Source organism: Pteronotus mesoamericanus, unplaced genomic scaffold (genome assembly GCF_021234165.1).
Source record: "Pteronotus mesoamericanus isolate MK-2021 breed Mesoamerican mustached bat unplaced genomic scaffold, CSHL_Meso_final scaffold_651, whole genome shotgun sequence".
NCBI lineage: Eukaryota > Metazoa > Chordata > Mammalia > Chiroptera > Mormoopidae > Pteronotus > Pteronotus mesoamericanus.
In genome coordinates this window covers 36,226,361-36,250,354 of record NW_026555325.1, presented here as the reverse complement: position 1 = coordinate 36,250,354, position 23,994 = coordinate 36,226,361, and the positions used below count along the sequence as shown (strand labels likewise).

Below are 23,994 nucleotides of genomic sequence, written 5' to 3'. Positions count from 1 at the left end.
ACATGCCTGGGATGTGGGCCAGGTCCCCAGTGAGGGGTGCGCAAGGGGCAACCACACACACTGATGCTTCTCTCTGTCCCTTGCCCTCTCTCTAAAAATAAATAAATAAAATCTGAAAAAAAAGGATCAGTTAAAAAAATGTTCTTAAGACATCAGTAAACTCTGCCAAACCTGTAGGCCTTCTGACTGGTTCTCACCACTATTTTTTGTAATGCTCAAAGCTTACTCCCCTTGTTTTCCCTTCTATGATACCTAGGTTTATTTTTCTTTACTCTCTAAATTTACCTATCTTCTTTCTATAAAATTATTCAATTGCAGAAGGCATAGTTTACAATGCTTTTAATTACCACATACAAATTAGAAAAACTTTTTATCTGTTTCAAAACTGAAGAAACTACTATAAATAGCAGTCAAATGTCAGCTGACATAAATTAATAAAAAACACGGCTATTACTTACCTTATATTAAAACTATGAATAGACCAGCCTATCCTACCCAATAAAGGTTTCTCAAAGGGGTTACCTATTATAATTCCTTCCTCCATTCTAGGTTGGAAATCAGTCTTAAGACTCTTGCAAAGTAGTAGGGGTGTTCAACAGTGATGATTATCAAATACAAAGTGCTCCATCTGCCTAAAAGTATGTCAATTCTCTTCTTCAAATTTGTCTTCCCACAACTCCAGTCAACTAGCAATGCTCCTCTCCAAAAATAAACTCCACATGAGTCTGATCCCTCTCTACTTATACCCTCTGACTCCTACATTGCTCTGCAATCTATGTCAGCATGTCTGATGTCACCAAGTAAATGTAGTGTCTTAGAGAGCCAAGGAATAGATTTTGAATTTTTTGTAATTCTGTTCCACCTCCAATCTCCTTCATTTTCCTACAGCCGCCATAGGATAGTGCATACTTATAATAAGTATTCCATGTTTAGTGACTGAGCTAACCGAAGTTTCCAGAATTTATTGTGGCAGAGGCTCTTAATTATCCCCCCATGTATGTTTTCCCCTTTCTCTACAATGAACCCATGGATTATATCTTCACACATGGCTGCCTGAAATAAGAACTTTATTTCCCTGGCTCCCTTATAAATTGGTGTGGACAATGTCTAAATTCTGGTCAACGGGACTTAACTGGGCAACTGCTAAAAAGTTTCTTAAACAGGAACCTTTTTTTCCTTCATGTTGACTAGAATGTGCAAAGGATGACTATAGTCAAACTAAACCATGAAGTACAAGTTCAGTGTTGGGGATGGTAGGGCAACAAGAGTAAAGAAACCTAGGTATTTGATAGCCATGTAGTCACCAAACCTGGATTACCTGTGCTTATAAGAGGAAAAAAAACCCCAGCAACTTATGTTTGCGTCTTTTGTCACTCACAAACTTAATCCTAATAAACTGACCAACAATTACTTTTTCTAAGTTTAAGCACCATTTTACCCAACCAAAAGCTGATTCCTCTGTGTCTGAGTAAGTGTACACTAACAAATCTGCACTCTCGATTTATAGTGATAATGGTGAGTTTCTTGATTGACCTGTAGGTCTAGATTAGGGAAGTGGTTCTCCAACTTCAGTTCTGCATGCATCAAAATCATGTGGAAAGCTTGTTAAAATACATCAAAATCATGTGGAAGGTTGCTAGGAAGAGAAGAATTAGAGAGAATAAATCAAACAGCTTTCAGGAAGAATCAATTAAGATAAGGAAGGAGGGATTAGAGAGGTCAGCTCCCTTCTATTAAATATGTATCTACACTGATGATGAAGAAAGGTTGGACTCATTAAAACATACATGGAAAAAAAACAGTGAAAATAGGCTGAAATGACAAGAAACAGGTAGAAAAACTGACATGCAAGATCCATAAGAAGGTAAAAAGGGACAGAATAGAAATACAGGTGGAGGACTCTGTTTTTGTCAGGAAACAGGACACTTTTTGTAACGTAAGGGGTGGTCGGAGTCCGTGACAATGACTGCAGCACGATAAAGGAGAAGATCAAGAAAACGAGGGTATGTTCACAGTCTGTGAGAAATGCAAGAACAAATCATCTGCAAAGAATAAGGGACTAAGTGGGAACTGACGCCCTCGGAAGAACAAAAAACATTTAAAAGAAATGCTTAATATATCTTCTCAAAGGTCTGAATTATATTCGGTTGTTAGTTAATACAATCATAATACTATAAAAAATAGTAAATATGGTATTGTATCTTGCTAAACCACATGCACAGTGGCAACTGTACTAATCAATACTCCAAAAAGGTGTATTTCACTAAAAAGATTAAGCAAAATTATAATATTTTGTAACCAAAGCCATACCTCCAATCCTGTGAATTTTTTACTCCTTTACTATAAATAACTGATTTAATTTTGTCCAATTTAACAACACTGAACTTACCACAGACTTCAATTGATGGCATAACTCTGGTTAGCCAAAGATTAATTTGACAGCATTTACTATACTCTTCATCCCTGATTCAAAAGACATTTTCTGAATTAATCTGTACTTCACAAAGAAGTCTGTGTCACAAACACAGTACTTCCACCCAAACTTTGAAGATGCAAAACAGAACATTACCATGACTGTCTTCAAAAACATAAAAACTCTAAAACCAAACCAGGCTTTGATTCACACAGCATTTCCCCTTTTTCTTGTTGGATGGAAGAAAAATCCCCAAAAGGTTCCAAAGTAGTACAATATTTTCACCTTTAATTTTCATTTTCAATCTCTTACCAGCACCCCAAATACTCCAAATAAAACATTCATGATATAACAACCTAAAACACATTTTACTTTCATTTCAGAAATCACAATCTGCATGATTTTATTCTTATGTAAATACAAAGGAAAATGTAGTTCTACAATAGTTACAATAATAAAACTGAGAATGAGTCACCTAAGTCCTATTCCTCAGTTGGGTATTTTATTCCAAACTAATTCAAGTGATTGACAATGTAAAATATTAAATCAGAAGCTTAGCACATTCTATCAGAATAATGATCTATAAACTGTATTGTCCAATATGATAGCCACTAGTGGTCTGTGGCTATTTAACTTAAATTTAAATGAATTAAAGTTGAATAAAATTTAAACTCAGTTCCCCAGTAACACTAGCCACATTTCAAGTGCTCAAAAGTCACATGTGACTAGTGGATAGCCTATTTATTGGACAGCACAAATAACAGAACATTTACATCACTGCAGAAAGTTCTACTGAACAGAGTATGTCTATAACAATGGTAATCAGCACACGAAGGACATCTTAGCAAGAAAGGCTGACATCATCTCAAAGTGATCATTAAAAGCAATCTGCATTAACAATTCAGTGCCCATACACCCTGCAAGTGAACAATCAACTTCTGTTAACAGTGACACATTAAACACCATAATATTTTCAACTTCAGTATTATAGGAGTTATTCATTTGCTGAGCAACTTCAACTGCTAAAATGGTCAGCAAACACTAAAAATTAAAGAATAAATAAATTACAACTACAGCATATACATACACCCCCCCACACACACACACGTGTGTGTGTGTGTGTATACATATATTCATTCTTTGAATATAAATTTACTGAATACCTAAGCACATGACTTGGTAGGTAATTTTTTTAAACACACGCAAATGCACACACAGAACATAATACCTAGTACCTGCCTTCTAAGCCTCTGAAATTTAATAAGCTTGATGTTTCAACACATTAAATAAATCAAATTCTTAACATTAAAAAGAAATCATTGAACAGGTAGGGTGTCAATTTTTTTTTTGTTTCCTAAAAAAAAATAAATAAGTAAAGGTAAAAAAGTAACATCAGATCACTGATAACTGATTAAATATGAAGGATCAAACTTACACATTTATCTTTGAAACCCTTCAAAAAACAAGAGAAGAAACTGAAAACATATAAACCAAGAAAGACACAAATGATGGGAGAGGAGACCAAAGCAGGCCAGAGATGTCAATCCATTTTTGTAGGACAGGAAGCAGGCACAGCAAGGCAGAGGAAACTGAAACCTAAGAACATACAGTAGAGAAAATCAGTACATTTGCATCATAGAAATAAGAAGATTCAAAAACTGAAGAAGTCAAGTTCCACCGAAAGCAGAGGTGAGGGAAAGGAATAAAAATAGGAGGATTGGATGAAAGTCTGTTTAAGCCTCAGATACCTAACTAGCCCCACCCCCAATCTGGTAGAAGATAAAAGAGGTTCAGTCTCTGGAAAAAACCAACCAGAGATTCCTGACTCCAGATCCAAGCACAGCAGAGTGGGGAGGGGCAAAGGAAAGTGTCACACTGAAAAGATTAAGTGAAAGTAAGTATAGACTGATTAAGAGACCCACAGCACCCCTGGCAGCCAAGTTAAGTCCTTCCTGAATATCTCTGTAGAAAAGACCTACAGATATTGACGGTTTTATTAGGGGTGGAGGTGGGGTGGGGTTGGATAGTGGCCAAGAAAAGTGGCAGCTCACTGTGCAATCAGTCTACAGGGAAGCCCATATGTCAAAAAGCCCCTCATCTCCCCATCAGCTTTGTAGTGCCTCACTCTTAAATATAAATTATTAGCAGAGATCAATAGATATTTGAGGAAAGCCTCAAACAGAGAGAACCAAAATAAACCACAAAAAAGGAATTAAGAGGAAACAGAAAATGTAGAGTACAGAAGACGTCAAAGAAAAATAATGGCTAATGTTTATTGAGCACTTACTATAGGCCAGGTATATGCATAAGAGTTTTGCCCTATGAGGGAGGTATAACTAATATCTTCATTTTAAGATAAGAAAATGGGTACACAGAAGTTAAGGAATCTGATCAAAGCATATAGGAAGAAAGGGATGGAAGAAGGGAAGAAAGGAGAGAACAGAAAAAAAAGAAAAATAAGCGAAGCACACAAAAAACTGAGCAAACAGGTGACACTGAATGACTCAAGAGCAACCCTAAAAGCTAGACGATAACACAAGGCCTTCAAAATTCTAAGGAAAAACATTGTCAACCTAAAATTCTACATATGGCCAAGGTATCGGTCAAGTCAAGTATGAAGACAGAATTAAAAATAGTATCATCCAAGCAAGGTCTTTAAATTTTTATTTCCCATGTACCCTTTCTCAGGAGGCAGCCTCATGAAGAATATGCTACACAAAATAAAAATAACAAACAAAGAAGAAAATATGGGACCCAGAAAACAGGGGTTCCAATATAAAAGAAAAGCAAAAAGAGCTCTGGCAGAGTGGCTCAGCTGGTTAGAGCATCATCCCCATAGGCCAATGTGGCAGGTTCAACCCAGGTTGGAACACCTACAAGCACTGACCAATGAATGCATGAATGAGTGGAACAACAAATCAATGTCTCTCTCTGACTCTGTCTCTTCTCTCTTCTCTCTCTCTCTCTCTCTCTCTCTCTGTCTCTCTCTCAAATCAATAAGTAAAAATTAGAAGAAGAAAAGCAAAAAGAATTCCCTGGGCAATGGTGAATAGTAATCACAAGAAAACAGCTCTGAAGCCAGCCAAGAAAGGAACTGCCCCAGTTAAAGTAGGGACCAAGGTTTCAAAGGTAGTATTTCCAAGAGAAAAGCTGGGAGGGGGTTGGGTAGGAAAGGACCAGATATGTTTGGCCTTTGTGAGGGCAAGTTTTACAGTTCAGTCAAAGAGTTCTGGGGAGAAAACTACCCAAATGAATTAAATAAAGCAATTCTTTACTCAAGGGGGAAAAATCATATAGAAAGAATATATTCATGGCACACTGAATATTTAATACTGAAATGAAATAGCAACACAAACATCTTACCTAGAAATATAGAGGTAAAAACCTAGAAAAATAACACAGCTGTAAGGACTGAAAGTGGCTGTCTCTGGTATCAGCACTGGGGTGGGGTAAGGATGGAATCTTAGGCAGTTTTCTGAGGATAAGCCTCCCATATATTGCTGGTTGGAAGGTAAATCAGTCCAACCACTTTGAAACTGTTTGGCAGCATCTACTACTAAACATATGCCTACCCTATCAGCGAACAATTCCACTCCCCGATATACTCATATTCCAAGATGAAATGAGGCACATAACCACTAACATACATATACAAGAATGTTCATAGCAGCTTAATCCCTAATAGTCAAGTACCGGGAACAACTCAATGTCCACCAACATGAGTAGCAAATATGACTCTAAAATTCCTAGCACCAAGCCAAGAAGGTTATACAATATATCACCAATTGCTAGTATGAGAAAGGAAAAAGTAAACATAAAAGGACTACACCTTTTGACTCTAAACTCTTTATAAATATAAATCGAGAACTTTTAAATCACAAAAATTCTAGAAACAGTCCCAGAAGATGACACCTGTGATACTCCATGAAGATTCTAAATTCTATTTTTTCAGTAATCATTTCTGAATCATATCTTCTGGAAACTATGGCTCAGTTTTTTTTTTGTAAAAATTGGTTTTGAGAAATAAAAAATATTTATACATAACTGAAAATAAGGCTGGAAATCTAAAGTTCTTGTTCTTAACAATCTGTTCAACTTTACAAATATCTTAAATCTTAGATTCAAAAGTTGTTATTGTAGGTAACAATGCACTGCCTTCATTAGATTATACAACTAGTGGCTTATATGTTGAAAGAAACCTTTCAAATGTTGCAGCTGACAAGAGTATCAGGAATATAGACAGGGATCCTATTACAGCAATCCTTCAGTAACATGGTGGCAAGGCTTCCTCTTGCTTCTCATTTCATATCCCTCTGTCTTCAGAAGCTTGCTTTCCTGTTTTAATTCCCATTTATGTGCAGGGTACATAACTGGCAGGTAACAATTAATTAGCTTAATGAATAAACAAAATGAAAATTTGAACAATATATCAAATCACAAAATAAAGAGTAGAGAACTCTGAAACTCAGTAAATCTAGTTCTAGTCATAAAATTTTCTTTAAATGAAGCACAAAATCTTCTGATAATAAAAACATAACTAAAAATGCTGCTTAGTAAAAAGTTAAACACAAAACTTATACTCAACCACTGGCTAAAGTATAAATCAATGCATTCTTTTTGACAAGCACTTTGGCAACATCTGCCAAAATTTAAATGTACATATCCTTTGATTCAGAAATTATATTGTGAGAAATACATCATATGGACATATCTGCATAAAATTGTGTAAGATAAATGTAAAGATATTCACACCCAAGCCCAATTTATAGTAGCAAAATACTAATTATAATAATACCCCCAATAACCCATCAATAAGAGACTGGTTCATTAAACTGTGGTGAATCTATCAATGAAATATTCAAAGCCCTCAAAAAAGAATGGGGTCACTCCTCAGCTGAACTTCTTATATTAAATTCCAAAAGACATTTCTCATCTGTAATCTTCTATAGGGGCTACTGAATGACCAGAGACAATATACACCAACTGCAGAAATTTTTTTGTGTAATTTTTTTTCTAAAGGCCAAGAGCAAAACATAGCCCAATAAGGCATGCAAAAGGCTAATTGATGTGGTCCAATGCATAGCTTCCTGTGAACTAACTTATAGAAGGATACAAGATTGAATATCTAGAACACTAAGTGTAAAGTACTTATTCATTCATACATTCAATACATATTTACTGAGCATGCACTATGTATGAGGGACTGTTCCAGGTCATGGAGACAGATGATAAGCAAATAAACCAGAAAATATGCATGGTAATTCCTTGCATATTTTATACATAACTGAAAATAATGTTAATTTATATATTATTTATAATGTTATTTATATTTAGAAATATAAAGCAGTATGAGGGTACTGCTATTATATATACAGTGGTCAGATAAGGGCTCACCAATAAGGTAACATTTAAGCATAAAACTGAAGAAAGTTAGGGAGCAAGTCATGTAGATATCTAAGAAAAGAGCCTTCCAAGTTCAAAGGTATGAAACAATCTTGTGCTTAAACTGGCATGTTTGAGGAATAACCTGAGACCAGTGTGACAACTGGAAAGTAAGGAAGTGAGTGGTACAAGGTGAGATCAGAGAGATGACCAGGAGATCACGTAGGACTTAAAGAGATAAAATTTTAAGAACTTTGGCTTTTTACTTTGAGTAAGATGAACAATCACTAGAAGGTGCTGAGCTGATGACTGGTGGAATCTGACTAACATTAAAGGACTACAAAGAGCTTACACAGAGATTGTAGAGAGTAGAAGGGTGGGAGAAGAGAACTAGTTAGGAGGATTTTGCAATAATCTAGGCAAGAAGTGATAAGGCCAGAACCAAAGTGGAAGTGATGGGGGTGGTAAGAAGTCAGATTCTGGCTATATTTTCAAGGTAGGGCCAAAAAGATCTGCTGATAACTGGATGTGGATATAGGAAAAAGAGAGGACTCCAGTGGTGACTCAAAGTTTGACATAACAACCAGAATGATGGAATGGCCATTTACAAAAATAGGAAAAACTGGGATGAGCAGGTTTTGGTGGGAGGAGGGAGACTCGGGAGTCTTTAAATGCTCTTCTTCAGTTACTACTTCTCTGTTAAGACCTCTGACAGGAAATGACAACTCTGCTTTCTTTTCAAAGACCTGGAGTTGCTAATGTACAACTATATTCTTTGCAACCAGACAAGCAGGTTCTATTCAAACATCAGGAAGCCTAATCTTAAAGGCCACCACATCTCTTTTGTGGACGGAAATGACAGAAGTACATACAGATCAATATGATCTTTGTCAACACTTTCCTGCAGGTGTATAATGTCAAGGTGTTAAGAAACTGGTAGAGCTACAGATATTATAGAGAATAAAAACACAAGGACAGTTTTTATCTTTGGGCATTTCTGTCCCCTGTATCTACAACCCATCAAGTGAAAAGTCAACTACCTGGTTAAAATAAGCAGCTTTAGGAAGCTAAAAAAACCATCCAATTAGAGCAAAAATCTTCTGAAAATTTAGTGAGAAGTGAGTGACACATGAAAAAGCCACTGTCAGCAGGAGTCCTTTAAAATCTCAGCAACTATGGCTCAATCTTCAGGAGATTAAAAATACACAGGTCTCATGATTAATGTAAGTAGGGAAGTAGAATAACACTAATGAGCAAATCAAACAAAAATAAAACATCTCAAGTATTAGGCATATCTAGTTTCTTCAAGTCTTTATTCATGCAGAAATATACTAATAATATTCCAGAAAGAAATCTGGGGAGGAAATGAGTGAGATTAAAGGTAAAGCCAAAAAAGTCATTCATTTCTTTTACAGAAAACAATAAATCTGATAGCAAGAAAATACACTCTACATTAAAAACATTAAAATATCAAATATCCTTTGTTTTAATTGCATTATTTTTTTTAAAGATCAGAAAATGGTGAAAGGGCTCAACCCCAGGTGAATGGAAAAAGCCAGCCAACAACAGGCCTACCCTGGTCCCTACATTTGTACGGGGAGGGTGCTGCCTCACTGAGCTGCTCTCCTCGCCATCTTTTAGAGCAACTGACTTTCTGTTGCTGACCCCTAAGGCATACCACTCTCATGAGTAGACAAACCATTAGCCCATTCCCACTTCTTAATTGTCACTGGTTAAGTGCCTTAGCAGAACTTAATGGATCCTAACAGAATATAGACCTAAGAAGCAAATTGTTTAAATGGAAGACGAGGGTATGTTTTGAAAATTGGGAGTCCTCTCCAAGTCTTGAGAGTTAGTACAGAACAGAATGGAGTGAACAGAGCAGAACCCTCCCAGTGAGACCTCTCTCGGTGGAACCTTGGTGACTGACTGTATTAGCTTGCGAAAGTTCCTTTTCTTCATAAGCTTTCTGATTTCTAAAATGAAAATAATTTATTAAGCAGATTGAGATGTTGTAATGTAAAATACTATTTATAATCAAAATAACAAAATTGTATATTAAGATAAATATCTCTAAATAGATATTAAAAGGATAAAGGAATATAACCAAAAGCACTTTTTAAAAGAATAATAAAGGGTAAATATATGATTTCTGTTTTCAATATGAACCCCATATAATATAAAATATTTTCTAACAAGGCAAAAACATAAGGATAAAAATACTGGCATAAACTTTTACCTTATGAATAATTTTCCAAACTAATACAGGCTGATGAAACTGATAAATGAAATGATAAAGGGCCTCCACCTCCAGAATACAATCTCCATTAGTATATACTGACCATGTCTATCTTATCCACTGCTTTATCCTTGGCATACAATAGGTGCTCAATAAACATTTGCTTAATAAGATATTGATATTCATAATAAATACAAACATAAGTTCATAGAAAACTAGTAATCTACAATAAAGCTCATTCCTTTAAAAAACTAGATATAACGCTTGTTAAATTCAGAGGTATTTTTATATGAATAAAATTACAAATATCAATAAGCAGATAATGTTTTAGAAAACTGTAATAGGATTCAACTTAAAAAAAAAAAAAGTCGTGCAGAAATCATCAGAAGCTACAATTCAATATGTATAAATAAGCTTTACATAGAGCAAATTGTTACCAAAAACATGAAATGCTATTGAGAGCACACACGAAGACAGTTCACATCAGAGGACCTTCCTTAACACGACTCTCACCTGAAAACTACTCCTGGAATATTTGACTCAGTTTTAGATACATCAACATCTGACAGCTGTAGAAAAAAAATCAAATTCAGAAAGAGTGCAACAAAAACGATAACCAGAACAGGAAAAGATACAAGCTTTCCCTGTTAGAATAAATACAAATCAAAGTAAGCTGTAGGGTTGAAATTAAGTGAAAGAGTTATAAAATAGGAAAAGGAACAGAAAGAATAATTACTGTAACCCAAGAACCTAATGCAATACCAGTTGCCTGGCTAGTCTCAAAGAACAGTTGGGGAGTAAAAGAAACCTTTTTTTTCCTTAGGTCCTATAATGAACATCTTGAAGTTTTGTTATTTACAGATGAAATAATTATTCCCAAATGAGAAAATAACAATAACAGAAAAAAACCCACAAAATTGGAAATTCTTAGGATAAGCTAAATAGTAAATGGCAAGGATATAAAATATATTCCTTTCATTTTAATAAAATAATGGTAACTCAGCACTGAATCATTTACCAATAAGCAGTAACAACTATCTTCTTTCCCCTTCTTTATTCCAAAAATAAAACGAACAATTGGTCTTAGAAGTAAAGTACATAGCAATACTCCTTAATTGCACTTAAACAAGAAAGTCAATATTGCTTCCCAATAAAGATGTAAAAATAATACAAAATTTTAAAGAGCTATCTTCAATAAATCTTCAAAAGATTAGATGCTTTATACTAATTAACACTGTGGAATTTAAGGAATTATAAACAGAGCTTCTAAAATGTATGTAAATCACATTAACAAAGTTATCCAAATTCTAGACAGTGAACAATCAATCCATTTTCAGTCCAACTAGGTAAATCTATCCTTAGACAGCAGAACTCAGGTTTTCTTCTTTAGGACAAAGCTGCTATTCTTTTCATAATTTAATCTGAAATATTTTATATAAAGATCCATCAAGGACTATTCTAAAGCATGCAATGCCATTTTCAGGACACAAAATGAAAACGGTTCTGAATTTTAATTCATATCTTGTTTTATAGGACACAAAGGAAAAGCTGTGATGACAACTGAAGAATTATTTTCCACCTTACTGAAGAGGCATGTTTTAAAATTAAAACCCATGAACAAATCTATCTACAAAATAATTCATTTTTATATCAAACAGCTGCAGACCCTGTAATTGAAATAATGTAGCTAAGGTTACAAATTAAAAGTGTTAGGTATCATTCTTGAAGTGACAAATTAAGTACCTAATCCAGTTAAAGTAATAGCCATATTTGTAGTTTAACATAAATTAAGACCTTAATTATATTTGTGACTATTTTAAACAAAATAACAAACTCCTTTGTACCTGGGAATGTAATTTATAGCAAAGCCATGTTCATTTTCCAAACCAATCTATTTCACACTGCAGAAGTACTCTGGTATAATGGTATAATGTAATTCTTGCTGTAGAATGTTGAAAGAGTAGATTCACTAAAAGCACAGAAGAGGTTTGAAGATAAATGAAGATGCTATTCATTCAAGGGTAATTTCATCTTAGAACTATATGAAAGATGTTTCACTCACACAGGGTAGTGTATGGCCTCAAATTTAAGTGTATTTTCAGCTCAAATATAATGCTACTAGATCAATTATGTTGATACTGTATATCTAATAATGAAGAATTCTTGCCTCTTTCTGTTGAAAAAACAGACTGTCATTTTTTTATCTTAACTGCTATGTCTTTATTGCTCTGTTTAACAGAAACAAACTTTAAAATCCTGCTTGTTATTTACTTTTTAAGCAGAAAAGTATACAATTGATATTTTATTGTAACTTGCAATCTCTCAGAATTACAGGAATATGAATTTTTGCTAAGTTAAATAGACATTTATATTAGCAAACCATTATTCTATATAACCAATTTCCATTATTTCACTAAATACTAAAAATAACTCTAATGGTCATCTAATTCTATTTTGAATATTCTTCATTTTGACAAATCCAGTAAAACTAAATATTTTATATAACATACCATTTATGCATTGACAGATTAATACTGATAATGAGCATTGTTTTGATCTACTAAATTGTTTGCCATTTAAGTTTTATATATTTAAATCATTCCACATATTTATTATAAGCATAAGTCACAAAAATGCTTGTATATTTCTGGTATATAAAAGGTGGTAAGATATTCAATCTAAAAAATTTAAACAGTGATATCAAGGAAACATCTGCAGCCTCCATTTTGCTCATTTTAGAATACTGAAAAGGATTTTACAAATCCCCATATGTGATAAATGTTCACTAAATTCTCTCTATTCCTTAGCTTTCCTTTTCTTCTCCTAATCCTGAAAGTGAATACAGAAGGCTAATTTTGCAATGCATTAATAAAGTGGGAAGGATGAACAAATGTTAAGAGACTAAAATTTTATACTTTATGAAATTTTTAAAAAGATATCAATTTTTAAATGTTTTCCATAAAATAGTATTCTATTAATTCCATATTAAAATATATTCACTGGTGTCATCCTACTTGTATTTACATCAGGTTTAAATTAAACTGAAACAAAAAATTACATACAACCATAAACAACTTGTTCAAAAGGTATCCAACTAAAGTGAAAATTCAAAATCATTTCCTCCAAAATGGTGGAGGTGAGCTGTCCACTGTGGCCATCTGCTATACAGCATTTTCATCATCACAGATGTTTCTTCAATGCAACAACCGCCATGTTGGCAGGAGGAATACTCCTCCCTCTGTTCTTCCCCAATCACTACGCTAGGATATCACTATTTAACCACTAATTAATATGTCCACCTAAAAAGCATCATTTGCTAAAAGGAAAAAGCAAGGGTCAGCTAACTATCAGCAGATCTGACATGTTAGTGTTCATGGCCCAGCATTAATGGAGCCTATAAAAATGCTGACTTTTTGTAATGATACAACATACTCAACAGAAAGAATACTGGGGGTTTTTTTTCTGTTGCTTCCCTTTCATTTTTAGACATAAAGTATTCACAAAGGGAAGGGAAAAATGAGAATATAAAACGAAACAGGGATATTTCCCTTAATCTGAGCTTAACTGTTATTCTTACTTGAAGGAAAAACTAATGCTACTCTTTCATGCAACATTCTCATAATAATTATCAGCTTGAAACACTCTCTAAAAATAAATTCAAACTTTAAAATATTTAGATTAACCCATACCAAAAAAAGAAAAACAAAAACAAAACAGGTTTCTTTTTAAATTAGCTTCATATATACTAAACAAAATCTTCTTTAAAACTGACTAGGAAGTAATACTTTATTATATAAAGACATTAAAATATATGTATATAAATCTCTGAAGTTAAAATAGGCACTAATTCAGCATTTAACATCATCTTGTTTCTATTGCTTTTACTTTTTTAAAAGGATTTTCCATTTATTACCAAACTTGAACTTCACAAAAACTCCTAATATAGGCAAGACTGTGTTTATCCACATTTCAAAGATCCAAAAACTGAGGCATGTTTATCTTTCACATCTTAATATAATCTATAAATTATAAGATATAATTTGCTAGGAAATGTCAGAAACAATTTCTGAATTAAAAACCCACTTATTTTTTAATAAAAATTCAAAGATCTGTATCAAAGGACTGAATGATATGCAGCAAATGTCATGAGTGTGGATGAGTACTACTTATATAACTTTGAGGTAATTGCTTAACCTCTCTGCCTCAGTTTCCTAATCTGTAATATGGGAATAATAATACTACCTACCTCATAGGGTTGCTGTGTGTGAGGATTATCTATGATACTTGAAGTACATAAAACAATATCTGGCACAAAGATATATGCTATGTATATTCTAGCTACATTATTATTATTATTCTCCCTAACATTATCTGCAGATTTGGAATTATAATAGTACCTACCTCATACAGTTGTTATAAGGATTAAATGAGTTAATAAGTGCTCAGCACCATGATGAGCAAATGGTAGGCACTCACCAATACTGTCATCTGTTTACCTCCACAATTTCTGGGCTCTATGACCTTGAGTAGAACTTTAAGCTTCAGTTTCCACATCTTTAAAATGAGGTTACCTTACTGCAGTGGTATACTAAGGACTGAATGAGATACTTTAAAATTTTAATGTAATGAGATACATTAGAATGCCTTTCACAATAAAAGCATTCAGTAAATATTCAATTTTAAAACAAATCTTATTCAGTATTATTAAAATAATATTTTGTTTCATTAAAGCATTCAATTTTAACATTTTTAGGTATGGAATAAAAGCATGATTATAAAACTTATTAATGCTCACACAAATTCAAATATGTCCTAACATTTATTCTAACTACTTCAATGTTTTTAAGCATTACAAAGCCCGCAAGCTTCCATTCCTCCTGCTGACATTGATGGTACTTCTGTCAAAGAATCAGGAGAGAAAATAGTAACAACATGCAGAACATATTTACAATACGCCAGGTACTTTTTCTAAGTGCTTTAAATACATTAACACACTCACAATGTCCTCACGACACCCAAGAGGATGGCTTCTACTGTATCTCCATCATCTATTACATCTTGCACATGAGAAAACTTGAAACAAAGGTACTGTTTAAGATTTGCTGTATTTGGAACAGAAATCAACTGCCCGTTTCATTTGTGGAATCTGCTATAAGAGACAGCATTTGAAGAAAATCAAATAAAACATTTTTTTTGCAGAAAACTTGTAGAGTTTACATGTATTTCTTCATACTGTATTTCTAGACATGTGTTAGCAATACAAGAGCCACCAGCTATATGTAGCTATTGAACACTTCAATAGCACAAATTGCAATGTGCTATAAGTGTAAAATACACATCAGATTTTGAACTTAATATAAAAAATGTAAAATATCTCATTAATAAATTTTGTATTAATTACATGTTAAAATGATAATATCTGGATACACTGGGTTAAATAAAATATATTATTAAAATTAATTTCACCTGTTGCTTTTTACTTTTGTTAACGGGACTACTACAAAATTTTAAACTACATATGTGGCCCACATTATATTCATTACATATCTATCAGATAGTTGGTTTAGGTTCAGGGGTGAGAGGAACAACAGAAAATTATTATCAAAGTTGTTTTATCAATCAATACAAGCTTAAGTGTTCAAGGTAAAAGTATGAAATGGAAGGTTTCTCTCTCTCTCATTCTGTGTATGTGTGTAATGCCATATATATGAGCTCTGTCTGGAAAAAGTCCTACCACTGTTAATATAACGAGAAAGATTTGCATGGCATCAATGAAACCTGGCAGCCAAAGTGAATGGACTGGAATGCGCATGTGTGAACAATGATGACTTCACTGTACTAAGCAGAGGGGGTAGGTGGACCGGTTGAGTGAGCATGTGTACTGTGTAAATGTCACATTCAAAATGACTGAGCAAGTAGAGCAATGAATCTACATCAAATTTTGCATTAAGCTTGAATGTTCCTCTGCAGAAACTATTTGGATGATGCAGAAGGCCACAGCTATGAGCAACTGGTGATTGGCAGCTTCATCATGACAACATGCCCACTCATGCAACACATCTCCTAGAGAGTGTTTTGGTAAAACATCAAATTGCCCAGGTGACTCAGTTCCCCTACAGCCCAGATTTGTCACCCTGTGACCTCTGGCTTTTCCCAAAATTAAAATCACTTCTGAAAGGGAAGGGATTTCAACCATCAATGAGATTCAGGAAAATACAATGGGGCAGCTGATGGTGATTGGGAGAATTGTGAGATCTCAATGTGCCTACTTTGAAGGGGACTGAGGTATCATTGTCAATGTTTCTTAAATCTTGTATCGTCTTCAATAAATGTGTCTATTTTTCATAGTACATAGCTGGATACTTTCTGGACAGACCTCATAAGAATATATATAGTTAGTTATATGTGTGCATGTGTGGATATATATACACACACACACAACATAATATATTATGAAAATCAGAGGAACACACAATTCACTAATACTTCACTATATTCAACACACAAGATTATTTTACCAGGAAAACAGTTGAGGTAATACCAATGCTTTGTGGATGAGGAGAGGAAAGCAAATCTGGGAGGAAATACAGCCATGAGAAAAATATTCATTTTCTTTTAAACTGAAAGCATAAAGATCCCTTTAATCAAAAAAGATCTAACCACTTAGTTTCAGGGGTATAATAAATGCCAAGTCTATGTGGTAATTTAAATTTCCTGATGGCTTAACTAGCAGACTATTAAAATATCTGATGTCTGATATCTGGTATCTTCTAGAAAATATCCAGTTTATGGATACCTGTCACATTGTTTTGATCAATTTTGTACATTTAACTGATTCTTCTAAAAAGATACTGGTCCACTATATAGATGAAAATTGTTCCATAAAGTTTACATCAGATATCTGGAAAAGTCACATTTATAGTCATGGCTACTATCAGCTGTCAAGCCAAAGAATATTGAAGAAAACCAAGAATTTTTAATATATGCTGGTTAATTTATCATCTAAGTGACATATGTAGGATAACAAAAAATTGAAAATGTTAAGCAAAATTCTGCATTTTGAAAGGTTCCTTTTTTTCCTGGTTTTATTCTTAATTGCAACTATGATTTGAGAAGCCATGGTGAGAAAGCAAATTAACAGGAACCATAAAAATAGAGTTGCTAAATAAAGTATACACAAAGATTTCTTTTTCCCTTCTGCAGATTATTTAAGGCGTTAATTTTTTTATCAGTAATATACCAATATTTTAGTTTGTAATAAAAACTAGTTAAACCATCTATTCCAGGATTTCTCATCATTGACTCTATCTACATTTGGGGCTGGTTAGTTCTTAATTTGGAGAGACTGTCTTATACATTTTAAGATGTTTAACAGCATCCCTGGCATCTATTTGATAGATGCTAGTATCACCCTTCCCCACAGCTCTGACAACCAAAAACGTCCAAACATGGTCAAATGTCCCCTGTGAGGTAGAAATCTCCTTTTAAGAACCAGTGGCCTATTTCCACCCAAGATACCTTCCTTCTTTGTGAAAATTACTTCAGTGCTTCCTAAGCTACTATTCTTTAGTTTTAGGGGCTCTTTATAGGGGATTCCCAGACAGCTTTAGCAGAAAGACCAGTAGACTTACTGAAACCATATGCAGAATAGTCTGGATATGTTTTTATTTGTATGTGTGCGCTGGAATGTGTTTCATCACATCCTGAAAGAGTTATCTCAAAAGTGGCAATTAAAAAAAGGGTTAAGAATTAGCGCTTCAACTAAAGTATTCACTGTGCCCCGAGCCATCTTTTCAAAGCTATAAAGATTGAAAATACTAGTTTTACACAGCAAATAATTTATGGATGCTATCAATTATCAGGCAAGACTTCTTTTACCACACTTATAAACCCTTCATTCAACATTCACTGACTACATTATATATTCTAGGCCCTATATTATTAGTATTTGAAAGCTAAACTTAAATTCCAGCTCCCTCACCAAAAATAAATAAATGATTTTAATTGAAAAAAAATTTAAAGTAGTATAAAATCCGTATTTATTTCATATAACCAACTAAAATTTCTGCTTCTCAAAAGTTAATGTAAGAAAATGCACTAGTTATAATACTAGTACCTAAAGATAAAATAAAGGTAGATAAATAAAATAAACACAATTTATATTATTGGTAAAAAGATATAAATTTTCTAAAAAGATACTTAAGATACTCAGACTCAAATAAATTATTGTCCAACACATTATTTCTATCTCTCCTGCTTTCCCTGCCTTAAACAAAACACAAATGTACTGAATGACATACTATGTATCAGACATAGTTATTAAGCTTAGAGGTTATTAAGTTAAATAAGAAATATAATGGGATAACCAAGCACCTAGCATCTTGTCCAGAACACAGGAAAAGTTCACAGTTCCTTTTTTTCCCTTTCTGTCCACAAAATGCTCAGTCTCCTCTCCAATATAAATATCACATCTTAAATTTCTCTTTTATCTTTTACATGCTAAACCAAAAAACCAAAATCCTCTTTTTGATTCAAAATATGTAAGCTAACTAAAGAAACAGCAGCTAAGTTAAAATGTTTGAATAATTATAATTCTACAATCTACATAGACATTTCTCTCTTTTTTTTTTAAAGCCAACAATCCCCAAGCATCCTAGTCTTCCTATAGTGCAGTTTAAAGTTTACAGAGCCACTAATCTTTTTTGGATTGCACAACTGTGATATACAACTTAAAGGGCTATTGTATTCAATAAGTGGTTTGGCGATAATAGACACTAATATAATCAATAAGTATATAAAAATGACTAGAGAAGAATATGTCCGCTTCAAGATTACCAAATGGATTAATGCTAGAATCAGTACAATGAGAAAATGATGCTTTAAAATAGGATAAATCTTTACAAGTAAGTTAGAAAATAACTCTGTGTCTATAAATGAACATATCATCCCCCAAAAATCAATATCATCATATCTAGCCAAAAGCAAAAATCCTAAGAAACAGAAGTGACTTTTTATAAAAAGAATGAATAATGAAGATTTTAATGTTTATATTATATACTGACAACAATTAACTGAATAATATTACACAATAAAATTACCCTTCAGAGAAGAGATGCTATTGATAATTGTAAATCACACAGAAAAATTCTAAACAAACTATATCAGATTGTCTAGGGGGGAAAAATTGCAACTCAAAGTGAAAGAATATTACGTTATTTATATATTTACCTGCACAGCAAGAGAAGCTGCATTGTCAGAAAGCAAAATTTGCTCCCCTGCAGAAACACAATAAAAGGTTTGAGTCAAAAGTGTGATTGTTAAACAAGATATATTTTCATTTTTAAAAAAAGACTCCTATTTTTAAAGAGATATAGCCTTTCACTAACATAATTATGAAGTTCTGTATCAATGTTATTGTGTAATTATAATTTTGATTATATTATCATAGTATGTAAATAATGATAAAACAAGACTATTTCCTCTAAAACTGATCATTTATCACATTTTATCAGCAATATGTAATTAAAATCGCTCATTTAAAAACAAATTCATTTTTCAAGTTTTCAAAATATAGTCCTCCTCTTTTCATCAAAATTAAGTATATTTAAAAATTAAGTACTATTTGTATCTACCTCCCTAGTTAAAAGTAAAGCCATTCAGGACCATATAAAACCAGCTTGTAGTTAATATTGCACAGTGTCTAGGTCTGTCACACAAAAGAAAGATGACAAGTTCGCTGCAATAAAAATTCCATGCTTAGAAGACTAGGGCTGCTGCCTATTAGTCTTCATTACTTTGCAGTCTTCTGACAATTGTAGCAGGCTGCTGAGCCCCAAATGGGGTCCATAATGTGATCTGATGATATATGAAGAGCTGCTAAAGGGAGCCTGAACCATCCTAGCCTATACATTTTAACAGTTCCTTTTTACTGAGAGCCCACTTTACCACAGGACTTCAAAAATCTGCTGTGTCAGCTATTGGTGCAGTAAATCTGCCAACTGCTCCTGCAACCACATCATTTTACACTGCCTACAGCAGCCAATATAATGAGTCAATAATAAACTAAGGACCTTATAAGCCATGAATAGTTGGTTTACACTGGCAGATACAAGTTTAGGCAAAATCTCTTAGACAAATTACACAAGGGAATCTCCTTTCTTTATGTTGTATGTTCTCCCTGCAGTAAATTATATTATTGAGGGACTTTTTTTGGTAATAAATATATTTTGATGGAAAGCCATTTTTAATTGTGAACAAGTTCCTACCTTTCAGTTGCTGATATAATGTAGCATTTTCAGGCCAAGGTTCTGCAGCTGCGGAAACAAGACAATGATAATTAGGCACATAGGGCAAAAACACATGAATAACCAACCAAACTAATAAGCACATACATTGGCCTAGAGCTCTTAAGGCCAATTGCCACGTTTACCTTAACTGTGGCAACTAATCACACTACCTTAGGTTCAATGGTAACCTGTGTAAGTAGGTTAGATAATGTTTTAAATGAATGTTTGGTTTATTGTTTGGTGGTAATTTCTGTTTTTTATGAGGAGGAAGCAGAAGACATCTTACCCAATCAAAAGTAAAAATTGAAAAAATGAAACAGCCCATATGCTACTATTCATTTAGCCTCCTTCAAACACAGACATTTCTAAAACGTTACTTATACACATAAAAAATACTGAATTTAGGTTCACTATAAAAAAATAGTGAAATTGTAAATGTTTAACAACATAAATTTTCAAACAGACAACAATGCACAAATGACTCAAACATATCTGTATGATGCTGTGCACGTTGCCTTAAAAACTGGTAGCATTTAAACATACAGAGGAATCCAGTTGTATTCTAGAACATTTCATTGCCTTGACCCCTCCACCACCACCCAACAAAATCAAAGGACAGTAGTATGATGAAACAATAATTACCTACAGTGTCAAATAAGGCTGGTAAAGTTAATCTTAGGCCTAAAGCTAGGATTGATCTTGACTCTTAACCGTTCGTCTACATAAGACTCTGGCTAGCTACAAAGAGAGTATTAGCAAGCTACCAGTGCTTGGAAAAAGCACTAGGTGTAAATTTTGTCTAATCAACTGCACTTAAGAATTAGTGTCTCCACTGATAGATTATACGGGATGTCATCTGTTGAATTCTTTGTAAAAGCCATAAAACATCAGAATAACCAATTCTAACACATTCACTCTCAGGAAAAAAGTAAATTAAACATATGAAATCTAATAATAATTAGTATTTTCTTAGTGTTTTAACTAATCTAGTTTCTGTGACATAGAAACACGTTATTTTTTAGTGTATAGCCGTAGCTGATTTTTTAAAAAAATTTATGTATGTGCCCTGGCTGGTGTGGCTCAGTTGGTTGGACTGTTGTCCTGTAACTGAAAGGCCGTGGGTTTGATCCTCGGTCAGGGCATGTATCTGGGTATAGGGTTTGATTCTAGTCCAGGAGCATAAGTACAATCCTGGTCTGAGCGCGTATGGGAGGCAACCAATCCATGTTTCTCCCTCACATCATTTCTCTCCCTCTCTTCCTCTCTCTCTCAAAGCAATTAAAAAATGTCCTTGAGTGAGTATTTAAAAAAATACATAAATATATATGAAGCATTTTTTTCTTATGACCATTTAAAATGCACTAAAACAGTCCCAGAGATAATGGGACCCCTTAGTTTGCTTTTATTTACACGTTAGAACGAAAAGGAAAACATACTAGTAGTATTATAAATTATAAATGCTATTATTGCTTTTAGGATATATAAAATTAAACTCATACTTGAGTAATACCATGAAATCATCTAGCAAACAATGAACCATACATAGTTTTGTATGCTTTTAGCCACAATATTATACATATATGTAAAGGCTACTGAGTTTCAACTCACATACAAAAAAGGCTGTAAAACTAAAAGTGCATTATGTTATTGTAAGCTTTTTAAGAAAGTAAATTTTAGTAAGGACTCAATTAACCTTTGTAACATGGTTTTGTAAAAGTCAGGAAAACAAAAACAAGCTGACATCAGCAAATTACTCAAAAATAACCTTTTAGGATAAATTGTATGGTCAGCACACCTACACTGTTTACACTTGTATGAGAAACAATACAATGAGGTTCATTCATTATAAGGTCCTACATCATCAAAGATTCAATTATATGCGTTATATTATTATTATTATTAAAGAAATGAAGCATAGAAATAAAATTTGCAAAAATTGCAAAGATAATAAAACTAAGTTCCTTGAGGACATATGTGTTATATGCTACACTGTACTATGTTGTGCACATAGATGGTGTTCATTAATTGTGCATGGAATGAAAGAAAAGGGATATTTTAGTTAAACCTAGCACTGTATTCCCTAAATATTCTGGCTAACCAAAATTTTACTGGACTTAATAATATTATCAACTATGTTAAAGAAATGAGGTGTTCTAATTAAATATTCTGGTAATTTTAACTGTTAGCTGTTTTGTATAGATACTAGACATAGATTAAAAATTTTTTAAACAATGGAATACTGTACCCTTAGCATTAAATATATGCTGAATATAATTTGTGTTGTTTGATAAGTCAAAAACTACCTCACTACTCTGCAATACAAAGAGTTCTCATACAGGCAGTAATTTATGTGTTCAGTAATTCCAGTTAAAAGTTAATTTATCACTCTGGCTGGTGTGGCTCAGAGGCTTGAATGCCAGCCTACAAACTGAAAGGTCGCCAGTCCGATTCCTACTTGGGGCACATGGCTGAGTTGTGGGCCAGGTCCCCAACTAGAGGCAGATGAGAGGCAGCCAACCAATGTTTCTCTAGCACATCAATGCTTCTCTCCCTTTCTTCCTTACTTCCCCTCTCTCTCACAAATAAATTTAAAAAAGTTTTAAATGTGAATTTATCATCACCCCTATGGATTCTCCAGATCTATTACATCGGACATATGTGAAAGTAAAAGAAATCTTGCAACACATTACCTGACTGAAAATAAAATAAAGAAGTTGCTTACAAATACTAAAAGCTGTTATTAAGAACCTAAAGCTGAAAATGGGGGTCAAAGTGGTATGTTTTTCTTGATCCAAGATGCAAAGTATGTTCCAACTCAGAAATCATTACTGAAAATAAATTCTCAGAAAGTAACTGCTAAAATGTCTGATGTTACCTTCACAAATAGAACCTACCACTTAAAAAGAGAAGGCAGAAGAGTGATAGGAACCTATACAATCATGTTATTTTAACAGCCTGAAATTCCAGTGCATCCACAGACAAGGAGCCAAGAAATGGCAAAAGAGGCGGGAAATGATCGTCAGCCTATCTCACCCATGAGCAGCTCAGAGTATACAAGTATCACTGATTTAAATGTGTTGCCTACATAAACCAGCTCAGGTAATTACATTTTAAACATGACACGGACAAGAAATGGCTAGCATGTTATTCAATAGAAAGTCCAAAGTTAAAATCCTAAGATGCGTGTGTGTGGATCTACAAATCAGCCACATAGGTTTCCATCTAGGAAATGAGCTCTACAACTGCCTTCATCAGTAAGTCCATGAATCATAAGCATTATTGTCCACACATAAAGTACAAGGCCTACTTCCTGGTTTGGGTAATATTATATTAAAGCCTTTTTACTGAGAAAGCCTATAATGTGAAAGACAAAGTCCAAAAATACAACTTCCCCACTTCTCTTTCCCAAGGTTGGGCAAGTCAATACCCACTCCTTGGTTCTGACCACGTGAGAAAAATTAAGAACTTAAAATTATAGTGCTAACAGGAGACTTAAAAACCTGTAATATTTAAGAAGAAAACCATTTTAAACAATAATAAAACATTTTCACCACAAACAAGTTTTACTTTATTCAACCTAAAATGTTTTAGACCACAGACTAATTCAATAGTGAATAAAATTTCATAAATCACCCATCCTATGCTCAATTTCTACCATCAAAAGCACTCTCTGA

General features: G+C 33.6%; 1 protein-coding gene across 1 annotated transcript in view; it reads right to left on the bottom strand.

The window, feature by feature from the left end:
* The window catches only part of MTX2 (metaxin 2), a 59,230-nt gene that overhangs the window by 14,538 nt on the left and 20,698 nt on the right, over positions 1-23,994 (bottom strand). The window contains exons 2-3 of the mRNA XM_054562590.1: positions 20,300-20,347; positions 19,263-19,309 (exon numbers count right to left, since the gene is read on the bottom strand). Of these exons, the coding sequence (XP_054418565.1) occupies positions 19,263-19,309; positions 20,300-20,347 (95 nt within the window). The remainder of the gene's footprint in view (positions 1-19,262; positions 19,310-20,299; positions 20,348-23,994) is intronic.